General features: G+C 40.5%; 1 protein-coding gene across 1 annotated transcript in view; it reads left to right on the top strand.

Annotated features, from left to right (window-relative positions):
• Positions 1–661: 661 nt before the first annotated feature.
• Positions 662–12,743, top strand: part of LOC121858940 — a 37,692-nt gene continuing 25,610 nt past the window's right edge. Inside the window, exons 1-2 of the mRNA XM_042355593.1 lie at positions 662–940; positions 10,125–10,310. Of these exons, the coding sequence (XP_042211527.1) occupies positions 823–940; positions 10,125–10,310 (304 nt within the window). The 5' untranslated portion in view covers positions 662–822. The remainder of the gene's footprint in view (positions 941–10,124; positions 10,311–12,743) is intronic.

Below are 12,743 nucleotides of genomic sequence, written 5' to 3'. Positions count from 1 at the left end.
ACCCCCCCCACCCTTCTAACATCCTGCTCCGACCCTCCACGGCTCCACCACAGTGTCCACCACAGTTTTCCCTTCATTTTTAATTTTATCCAAGTTTGCCCTGAATTTGTGGCGCCCCCAGATGTTGGCGAACTAGACGATCGCCTAGTTCGCCTAGTGGGTAGCGCCGGCCCTGAACGCTTGTAACCATGCTACCACTTCCCAGCACCAAGCTGCATTGTACATCCAATACAACATGTATACAGAGAGCACATTGTGAGTTTCCTTTCTCCATCCCCTCCTGAGTGTGAACCAAACAACCTGTACCCCACAGTATCATCAACGTCCAATGTCAGTCACTGCACAGAATGGTCTTTATAATAATTAACGCATAAATATTTTGACACCGCCTTGTGCGTTCATATGATATCCCAATGAGTCATTTTCAATTGTATTTAGCAATATGAGTTATACAAAAAAAATCAACATGAATGAAAAGAATAAAAAATTACATCATTCATGAAGACTTTGCCAACACGTTAACATAAAATCACGAAACACTAAATTAGTTTTACCTACAAGTCATATGGCAGTTACTGTAAGGCTAGGATTAGTTTCATTGTTAAGTATCATCTACTATCATAAATGTTTTAAGGACGTTGGTGGTGGTAGTGAGGCAACACAGCAGTGCCCCCTGCCAGCTGGTGGAGGGGGCCGCTTAGTGTAGTCTGGTGTGTGACTGAGGGTGTTACGTGTTGTTGCAGCCGCTGCTTATGAGAGGCACTGCGAGCTGCTACTTGTGAAAGGTCCATACAGTCGCTACTTGTGTGAACAGTAGCAGCCATGGCTTCAGTAGAGGTGTGTGAAGAACAGGAAGCACAAGAGGAGAGCATCTATAATACTGTCACTTCTGAGGTCCACCATTTCTCCAAGGAAGAGGTGCTTCATGACACCCCAGGAGGCAAGGCTTATTATTATTATCACCTTGGTGGATACAGGTATGGCAGCCGTATTGACGGACTGTGTAGTTAATAGTTAGGTTAGGCAATGGGGTATGTTAGGTCAAGGGTATTATTGTATGTGTATGTTGCCACTAACCGAATCTCGACAATTCTAAGACACTTTTCTTCTTTGACGTTTCCCTCACAAATGACCTATATATATATTTATATAGTTATGCCCAGAGGTCCACGGTTAGGTTAGCTCAGGTCAAGTCATTTGTGAGCGAAACGTCATAGAAAAGTGTCTTAGAATTGTCTGAACTATTGATTGCAAGGATAAATTTCTCGAGATTGTTTGGTGGCAACCTATACAAATTTACCAGGTTAAGTAAGTTTATTTTTTTATTATATAAATATATATATATATAATTTTTTTTTTTTTTTTTTTAATAGCCCACCCGGGCACAGGTCATCGATCCACAACGGGGCCAAGGGGGCGAAAAAATAAGAATAAAAGGAAAAAATAGGAGAGAAAAAGACAATGTTAATCTACACCACAAACATGCCAGAAAGCCAGCTTTTTGAAGTGAGACATTGTATAAGTATGGAAACACAGAAGGCCGAGCATTTCACTTTTGGCTGTGTGAGGAAAGAAAGATATACTGTAACGGGTTATTCTAGTGTGACCGACATCCACAGAGAAATGGTGGGCACCGCGGGCAAGACGTGTGTTACGAGCCCACGGCCTTGCCGGCGGTACACAGGATGCCAAATCCACCGAACACTGCCCGTTAAAGTACCCATAAAAGAGAGAGAGTGAAGCAACGGTATTTTTTTTTACAAGTTGACAACCAATGAACCTCATGAATTGTTTCTTACCAATCAATGTAATTGATAATTTTAAACTTTTTTGTTCTATATAATATTCTCGCAAATGTTTAATAACAACGACAGAATAGTCGTCAATATAACTTACCAATACTGTACATCAAATCTCCCACATCAGTCAGGACTGTCACTCAACCAGGAGGATGACTTCCAGGGGCAGCCGCTCTGACACCATCTCCTTAACCCCAAGATAACACAATGGGTTAGATTATGTTGTTAGGTTTGGTTAGTTTTGGTGCTTTATGGTTGTTGAGCAATGTGTTTTTCCAATGTATTTTGTTGTGATTAGAAGGAATTTAACTATGATTTTTTCTGCCAATTGGCCGTGTGTGCTTCCCCAACCCGAAAACCCCCATTTCCCTCAGGTCCTCCATATGGGGGGGGGGGGAATAGCTCAAAAATGGCTAATTTGTGACAGAAATCATGGTCAAATTCGTTCAAATCACAACAAAAAACATCAGAAAAACACATTGCTCAACAAAAAATTCATGGTTGTCCACTTGTAAAAATTTACCGAAGCAATATTGCAGCGAAGAGAATGGTTAGCTTAGGTTAAATTAGGTTAGGTTAGTTTAGTTTTGGTTAAGTTAGTCTAGGTTTGGTTAGGTTATTCAGAAAGGCCATCTTAGTAACTATCATTGTATAATCTGCTCACCATGCATATGTATTAGGCTGCTGTACCAATAGACATCAACGTTTTGTAGATGGCTGCCATGCCTGTATATTATTGCTTCACTATTACATAAATGCTTCTGCTTCACTCACGTAACTATACATTTGGGATGGTTAGGTCATTGTTGTATAATTTTAAAACACCTGTTAATTATGAATAGGGGCCAATGCAGTAACATAGCACATAATTAACAGGTGTTTTAAAATTATACAACAATGACCTAACCATCCTAAATGTATCTTAGTATATACAGTGCAGTCCAGTACAGTACAGTATACAGTTCAAAGACAACTACCAGACTAATGTATACTGTAAGTCCAATTGTTAATCCACCTCAATACACACATGATCCTTGAAATACTATAATATGTTACCTCTTGAATGCTGGACACCATGCAGTATCCATTTATAAATGAATGAATACATCAAAACACACTTATTTGTAAATTTCCACTTGAAAATAAAGTTTTTTTATAGGATTAGCACTGTATTGTACCACCAATAACTAAGCAAATCTAGTAACCTACTTAATATACCCCAAGAACCAATCTAACCCAAACAACCTCTAACAATTTTAATTATAACAATAAAATGTAATTAAGCAACTTCAGTCACTCACAATACCATCTTCATGTGTGAGGGTTGGCAGCCTTGGCCCTCCACTCCAAACATTTTTGGTGTCTTTATTAAACCTCCCAGATGTTGTTTCTCTCTGGGGACAACACAGTCATCCACCTTCTAGCCTCATCTCTTCTTATATGATCAGTGTATCTCATTTTTAATATTCTAAAAATTTCCAGTACAGTACTTTCTCATTACTCTAACCCATCTTAGTACAGTACCATACAGTACTGTACTTCATTTGTTTCCATTTCACTTTAACTCATCTTTGCTGGTTCAGCAGTACAGGTAGTGTGTTTGGCTCTCACCACTCTCTGTTCTGATGTGAAAACACTGTTATCCAGTGTAACACTGACAAACATGGCAGGTTTCCTCCTGGTACAGTACAGTACTTCAGTTTCCTTCTGTACAGTACTGACACTGGACAATAAAGGTTATAACAGAGTAACAAATGACAAACCAACTGCCAGAATGACTGACAGTCTGATAAATGTTGGAACACCTCTACTACTGTATTAGATGAATACTGTACCGGCACAGGCAGTCCCTGAGTTACAAATGGGTTACTTTCCTGTTCATAAGTTGGAACAGTGTAAGTTCCATAGGTTAGGTTAGGGGTAAAGCACTCCCCTGCCCATACAAAACAATAATAATATACCATACATTACAAATAATTAAAATACGTACTGTACTGTACTGTCTGTACTGTAAATAAAGTGATGTTACACAATATAATATATCGTACTGTACTGTACACTACAGTACTGTAATAAATAAATCATTACGGATCTTTTTGATGAACATATTGGGATCTGATTTGTAAGTAGTACTGTACAGGTGTTAGTAACTCAGGGACTACCTGTAACAGGGACGGGTCCCGGAATATCAAAAGGGGGAGAACATGGCGAGCACAGTGAGCCCCGCCCCAATATCACAGGCATTTTCAGGCCATCTTGAAGCCATGTGCACTTGATATTGGGAGATATTCAGAGGTCAATAGTAATTACATTTTACTATTCAAAAATGCCCGAGTACAATACTGCATTAAAGAAAATTATTGGAATCTGATGAAAAGGGGGATCCGGACCCCCCCCCCCCCTCCTGGCCCTGTGTAAATACAAATTAGACTCAGGTATCTAGCTCCTTAGGGACTTTGATGAGGTCAGATAATTTATTTTGCCGCAGTATTAATTTCACAGTACTTCATAGACAAGTACTGTACACTAAGTAGTGGTATGTGCATTGTACAGTACCTAAGTAAAATTTAGTAAAAAAAAAAAGATGGCAGCCCAGTACTGTATTGTCTAAAATTTAAACTTCCTATCTCAGAAAATATCTTGAGATATTGCCCAGAGGGAGGGAGAGAGATATACAATGAGGAGGTGCAGTACAGCATTAATCTCCAGTGTTCTTGATAATAGTTTACTTTCTTTTCACACTGTACTGTACTGTACAGTACTGTAATCATCATATGTACATTACTGTAAAAGTGAGTTTTAGTTATACAAAAACCTTACCCAACATAACCTAACTTATAAGTCAGTTAGTAAGGTTTGGTTGGTTCATGTCACCTTAGTATGTGAGTTGATATTATCACTCCCAGTTAAGATTCACAAATTGTCTCCCATGATACTTTATATTGATATTTATTTTAGAAGCCAGATTAAAAAAAGAACTTTATTTTATTATGCTTCTGTTGCAAATTTATATGTACAGAATTTGGAATTGATATTGATTTTTTATTAAGGTTAAGAAAGTCCATTTTGGTGGGAGACTCAGTTTACATCTTGCTCACATAACTAAGTTCTGCCGATAAGTGTTACTCTCAGTCTCACATGATACTCCTCCACGTGATACTCCTCCACGTGATCTCAGTGTCACATGAGACTCCTCCACATGGTCTCAGTGTCACATGATACTCCTCCACATGATCTCAGTGTCACATGATACTCCTCCACATGATCTCAGTGTCACATGATACTCCTCCACATGATCTCAGTGTCACATGATACTCCTCCACATGATCTCGGTGTCACATGATACTCCTCCACATGATCTCGGTGTCACATGATACTCCTCCACATGATCTCAGTGTCACATGATACTCCTCCACATGATCTCAGTGTCACATGACTACTCCTCCACATGATCTCAGTGTCACATGATACTCCTCCACATGATCTCAGTGTCACATGATACTCCTCCACATGATCTCAGTGTCACATGATACTCCTCCACATGATCTCAGTGTCACATGATACTCCTCCACATGATCTCAGTGTCGCATGATACTCCTCCACATGATCTCAGTGTCACATGATACTCTTCCACATGATCTCAGTGTCACATGATACTCCTCCACATGATCTCAGTGTCACATGATACTCCTCCACATGATACTCTTGGCTAGTCACAAGATGGAGTCTCTGTACACTGGATGTTCTTTGTCAGTTTCTCAACCAGTCGACGTGTCTTTGAGAATGAAGTCGCTGTTGTTGACATTTTTAAGGCTCGTGGTATTCTGCCAACTTTTGTGAAGTGTGCAAATTGAAGTGCTTAATATCCAAATTGAATCCATGTATAGTAATAAAAAATGTGTTCCCTTATATATTCATTACATCATCATAAGTGTTGGAGGAGATCTTTGTCTATACAGTTTAGTTGTGTGAAGGAGAATAGATGTAAATATTAACACAGTACAGTACACAATGTCCTTATAGAATACAGTACAGTATATAAGTGGTACCACCTCACACATGGTACCCCTCACACATGGTACCACCTCACACATGGTACCCCTCACACATGGTACCCCTCACACATGGTACCCTCCACACATGGTACCCCTCACACATGGTACCCCTCACACATGGTACCCCTCACACATGGTACCCCTCACACATGGTACCCCTCACACATGGTACCCCTCACACATGGTACCCCTCACACATGGTACCCCTCACACATGGTACCCCTCACACATGGTACCCTGCCCACACATGGTACCCCTCACACATGGTACCCCTCACACACGGTACCCCACACACGGTACCACCTCACATGGTACCATCCACACATGGTACCTCACACATGGTACCCCCACACATGGTACCCCTCACATGGTACCCCACACATGGTACCCCACACATGGTAACACATGGTACCCTCACACACGGTACCCCCTCACACGGTACCCCCACACACGGTACCCTCACACACGTACCCCTCACACACGTACCCCTCACACACGTACCCTCACACACGTACCCTCACATGGTACACTCACACATGGTACCCTCACATGGTACCCCTCACACATGGTACCCTCACACATGGTACCCCTCACACATGGTACCCCCTCACACATGGTACCCTCACACATGGTACCACCTCACACATGGTACCACCTCACACATGGTACCTCACACATGGTACCCCTCACACATGGTACCACCTCACACATGGTACCCCACACATGGTACCCTCACACATGGTACCCCTCACATGGTACATGGTACCCCTCACACATGGTACCCCTCACACATGGTACCCCTCACACATGGTACCCCTCACACACGGTACCCCTCACACACGGTACCCCTCACACACGGTACCCCTCACACATGGTACCCCTCACACATGGTACCCCTCACACCTGAGAGTGTTAGTGGGTCATAGTGTCAAGGTGAGGTACAGTAATAAGAGGCATCTAAATATAGGAGAAGCCCTGGTAGTGGTGTATTTGTCACAGTGAGAGCAGTGTAAGGAGTAACTACAGTAGACAGTCGTGTCATGTATTTCTGGTGGAGGTCGAGGGAGCTGGAGACGTGCCATGGCCAGTATGCTGCCAGTAGCCATTGCTGTACTTTTAACATACCAATACCTAATAATAGATTAATTAGTTTGTTGTGCTCTTCTTTCATTATACTGTAGCTACATAGTTCAGTATAGCATACAGAAGTAGGCTGCTGTACATACTTATTACTGTACTGTAATAAGTTTTGAACCTTTATGTATTTAGCACCAACACATAACCAAATGTGAAAATAAAATAGATAAATATAGTTTTGAGGGAAAGTGCATAGTGAGTGAGCATAAATGTTTGAGTGATGTCAAGATTTTTAAGGCTGACTAGAACACTTAAATAAGATAAGCTTATTCATAAATCAGCAAGTCATCATTATTTCATAAGTGACTTCATCACTACATTTTGCTCTTATGTTGTTATAAAGACGATCTTTTTAATGTACAAGTTTGTGACTTATAGCTTGCTGTTGGCCCTGGGACACTCATTCACTTACCAGGACTTGTTGAGGCAGGACCAACTGGTATACTGTACTGTACTGTACTGTTTTATAATGGTAGACAAAAATTCTGGTAAAGCTGAAAAACTGACTAAAGATTTTTCCAGTGGATGGTGTTGTTGAGGAACTGCAGAAGGGTACTGTACTGGACAGTACATGAATTGTTTCACATCTTGACAGATAACTGCATTTTTTATTTTATTTTTTTTATTAGCCCACCCGGGCACAGGTTACTGACCCACATCGGGGCCTGGGGGGCGAAAATGTAATAATAATGACAATTCATAGTAAATAAAATTTATAATAAAAAATAAAAAATTGAAAATAAAATAATAATGATAATAATAACAGTAACAACACTGTAATAATAATAAAGAACCAGCTCAAGATTGAAGAAGCCGCAAGTCCAGAAAACTGTGAGGGCAAACTTTTTCGGAGTGAGAGTTGTGAACTCTTGGATCAATCTACCAGAAATTTTGTGACGGCACCGAGTGTGAGCTCTTTCAAGACAAGACTTGACCAACACTGGAGCAGGTTCAGGTACATTCAGGAGACGGTGCATGCCCAGTACTTGCCAACAGTGCGTAACAGAGATGTGACCGATCGCCCAAGCTGCTAACGAGCCGATCAGCGGTGAAGAGGATAAAAGTAAGTATAAAGAAATACATAAATAAAAAGTGAGAAACAATATATGTATGTTGTGTTGACAATATAGTAAGAGAAACACTTAAGGCCCTGCAATTGTGTGTAAATGAGGCAGAAAGTCAGATTAGCAACCTGGTACTTGGTCACAATTTTTGTGATGCCAAATGGCAGCAGGGTCTACCATTAGACAACACATTATGCTTCCAATATCTTCCCAGGCGGTAGTACCTCCTTGTTTGGTAGCTGCCTACTACCATTGATTTATATTATTCCTCTCCAATAAAATAGAAGATAACTGCTGTACAACAATGCTGTGCTGAACTTTAAAATATTGAACCTTTATGTCTATGATAAGGTTTTGTGTACCAGATGGGCAGCCTGGAGTAGTGAAGACATTGTGGCTGCCCATCAACAACACTGCCAACACCTACACATGCAAGAACAACCTTTTGAAGGTCTGGCTGTGTGACTGAAAGCAGTAAACTCATCACTATCTTCTGAGCAGCTCGATGTGTAATTCGGTGGTGGATAACCTTGAGACATGTACACAGGCTGACAAACAACCAGAAATTGTGATGTTGAAATTACAGTTAAGCTGATGTCTCATTATGGACCTTCTAAACTTTATATGGATGAGTTACAGTACTACAGCCTTCTTCATGGTCACCTGATGACTCTTGGCACAAAGTTGCGTGTCATAAACTTCAATTTGGGCTTATCTGAAATTGCCTTTCAGCTTCATGCCAAACTGTCAGACTTTCATACCAAGCTGTCATAGAGCTCCATGTCAAGCTGCCACAGGGTTCCTTTCTAAGCTCTCACAGGGTTCCTTGCCAAGCTGCCACAGGGTACCATGCCAAGCTGCCATTGGACTGGTGACTACACTGACCAGTGCCAGAGTGAGAGTTTGTTTAGTTAAAGAGGTTAATGGAAGCCATCAATATAGTATAGTACAGCTGAGTATGAAAGAGGTCCAGAACCTGAGAGTAACTCTGGTGGTGGCAAATAATGTTTGTTAAATGTGTGGGACCACCATTGAAACTGTTCACCTGTAGCTACACCATACAGTACAGTACTGTACACAGAGGCCTGGGTACTGGACCACTGTCAAGTTGTTTACTCAAAAGAAGAAGAAGAGATGGAAACTTCTTATAAAAACTCTTTCCAAAGTTTTGGAGCCAAATCTAAAACTTGGACCAAAATGAACCAAAATAAACAGCTTTCAAGTACAATACAATACAGAACCATACAGTACAGGCAATCCCCAAGTTACAAACAGGTTACATTCCTGGACCCTGTTCATAAATTTATCTGTTTGTAAGTCTGAACAATGTTTATTCCATACATTAAGTTAAATTAAAGCACAAGGCTGCCCATACAACACAATAGTAATATCCCATACCGTACATAAATAATTTAAATATTGTAAATAAGGTGAGGTTAAACAATATACAATACTGTACTGTACTGTACTGTACTGTACTGTACTGTACTTGTATTGAAAAATATAAAATTTACATTTCAGATTTTTGTGATGAATGTACAGTATTGGGATCCCTTTCGTAAGTACTGCATGGGTGTTCGTAAGTCGGGCTTTTGTAACTCTTGGACTGCCTGTACAGTGCAGTGCAGTACAATACAGTACAATACAGTACAATACAATACAGTACAGTAGCAGTACCGGGTATTTATAATATTCTCAATATTTTGGGGGCTGATATAAGGTGTATAAGCTGGACTCCTCTCTGGTGATTACAGTGGACTGTGGCTAATCAAGGATCACGTTTTGTTTAATGTCTCCACAGGTACCCAGAAAATACAGTTTCATAAATTTGATAACATATGTAGCTAATATTGTTGACAATGTTAATATTATTTATGTTATCACATTATTATCTTTACCTGTGTAATGTATGGTATGAGGTTCTGTATCTGCTTTAAGCATGTGTAAATTATGAACATGTGTCAAGTAGAAATTATGTCATAGCATTGTACAGTACTGTCTTGATTTAGTCTAGATAATTATATGATGATGTTAAGAGTACATTATATCAGCTTGAAAGTAAATTTCAGGTAAGGAGACCTTTGGCCAGAGTAAAGTATTATCACTCTTGCCTGAGGCCGAGACAGATGGGCCTCCACAGTGTGTGGCTCAGCTGAACACTGAAGTACACCACCAGCAGCAGGAGGAAGAGGAAGAGTTTGAATGTTTTCTGGGAGCTAATGGTCAAGTGGTTCTTTGGAGCTCAAGAAGAGAAAGTAGGCATCATTCTCTGCTTTGATATTGGCTACAGTACAGTACAGTACAGTATAGTACAGGGATCACCACAGGATGTTGGCACCAAAAGAGGTGCACAATACAGTACTGTCAACAACGAATCCTGGCAAATGGGGCAAAATTGAGTAGATCATCTAATGAATAATGATGTACTGTAAGTAGAGCACCATAACTATCATCTGTTATCACTAGAGTCTGGATGTTATGGCAAAATGCCGATATGTACCTGTACTGTACAAATTTTTATTTATTTTTGTTATTTCAGCCAACATTGCATATTTCCTCTGTGTGTGCATTTTTTTGCTGTCGTTCTGCTTAAAGGGAAGGCCCAAGGTTTTTTAAAAGAAAGTCTCTCGACCTATAGAGCTTTAGTTTTGACAATTAGGAAAAAGTATTATGTGTCACAAGTACAGTAAATAAACCTGTTGTTTTGTTCACATTTGTGCCTGACAGGAAGCAAAGTTTCTGTTTTGATATTAAAATGTTATTATGCACAACCAATAATGACTCTGCTTCAGCATTATCTTCCTACCAGGAGATATTGTTTCAATTTTGAGAGTTTTAAAAAGAATATTGTTACTTGACTCTGCATACTTAAGGCCACTTAGCCAGAGAACCAGTCAGAACGAGCTGGTGTGCTCACTCGTCTTACTATCGGCTAGATCATGTGCCGGTCTAGCATTACATTATAGGTACACATATTACAGGTACATTATACCTCTGGCAACAAAGTGGATATGTTGACAAAATCCTCTTTGTTCTGGGAGACTTTTGAGGTCAGCGGTAGAGTTAACATGGAGTAAATGAGATTAAATTCCAGTCCTTTCTTATTCTGTATTTTTCATATGCATACCAAAAAAAAATAAATGCTACAGTAAACAATAAAAATTATATATAGCACATCATAAAGTACATTAATATGTTTTACAAACAAGAAATAGCTCTTTCCATCCTCAAACTGTCCTCTGGGTGGTTAACACCAAGAGTGGGTGTCATAGTTGAGTCAGGCAGCCACCCAGCTGACAGTGTGTGTGGCTGCTGCACTCTGTGCATGATGTGATGTTACATTTGGGGAGCCAATCTATGGTGAAGAAGATAAAGTAAACTTACAGCAGAGAGGTGTGCGTGCGTGCATGCATGTGTGTGTGTGTGTGTGTGTGAGATAATAATAATAATTAAAGATTTATTAAAATAGTTCTGCAGCCTAAAGGCTGAAAATATACATTGAACAAAAATGACTTATTACATACAACGACATGGGGTGGGTGCGCCATTTAACAAAATTTTCCTTTACTGAAAGAAGAAGGAATATGAATTGAACATATAAATTATTATAGTTTACAGTTGATGGCCCGGGCCTGGTCCTTTGCCATGCTGTGTGAAGTCACATAGGCCACGCGGTGTAGTGACTCGTCCATAGGTGTTCACATGAAGGACCTCATGTGGTCATGGAGGCACCCGGTGGTATGGTGTGGGGTCACAGTACCTCACTCTCTGCTCGGTGATGTTGTGTTATCTCATAGTCAGGCACATAGCCGGCCCCCTGTTGTTTCCAGGGTGGACAGATTAACACGTCTGTCTGGTCAGAGGATGGTTCCCAGGGGTGCTTATCTCAGTGGTGGGTCACGGCTCTCACTGGTACTGTCTAGTGCTGAATTCACTGGCTTAAACACTGTTCAACACTGATCCCACTTCTTTCCGAAACGAATGTGTCTCTTTTGATGGGAATATGTTGATATCCCGGTGGTGAGGATGGGTCAAGGAGAAGGACTTGAGGAATAGGCCGAGCATTGGCCAAGGCGGACAGCTGTTATAGCAGGAGCAGGCGCCCGATAGGTCTTGACCCTTCGGTGGTCAAGGCTGTAGTGTGTGTGTGTGTGCTGAAATAGTCCTAACTAGGTGAGTCCCCAGACAAACCACCAACTGCCTCCAAACATCATTTACCTCCCACACACAATTCTAAGTTACATTAAAGTATTGAAATGATTTTTCTACACCTTTTATAGTTTTAATACATGTACAGTGGTCCCTCGGTTAACGAACACAGTTCGTTCCAGAAGGTCATTTGTTAACCAAAAATTTCGTTAACCGAATCCATTGTTTCAATGGGATATTGGGTAATTGGTTCCAGCTCACCGAAAAGTACATACAAAGTAAAAAAAAAAAAATGCAGTAAAGTACACTTACTTTGAGGTGTGCATGTAGAAGGCTTCTGGTTGATGATGATGATGGGAATTAGAAGTGGGGGTGGAGGAGAAGGGAGAAGAGAACGAAGTGGGGATAGAGGAGAAATCACCTTTCAGGGGATCCATGCTTGATGCCTCATTTCACCAATAAAATTTTAAGTTCACTCGGTGTAATTCAAGATTATTTTCTTTAAATCAACACTGCACTATGTATTATCAATATGTTAA

This window comes from Homarus americanus, unplaced genomic scaffold, assembly GCF_018991925.1.
Source record: "Homarus americanus isolate GMGI-L3 unplaced genomic scaffold, GMGI_Hamer_2.0 scaffold8226, whole genome shotgun sequence".
In the NCBI taxonomy this organism is placed as follows: Eukaryota; Metazoa; Arthropoda; class Malacostraca; order Decapoda; family Nephropidae; genus Homarus; species Homarus americanus.
This window is presented reverse-complemented; position numbering and strand designations above follow the sequence as displayed.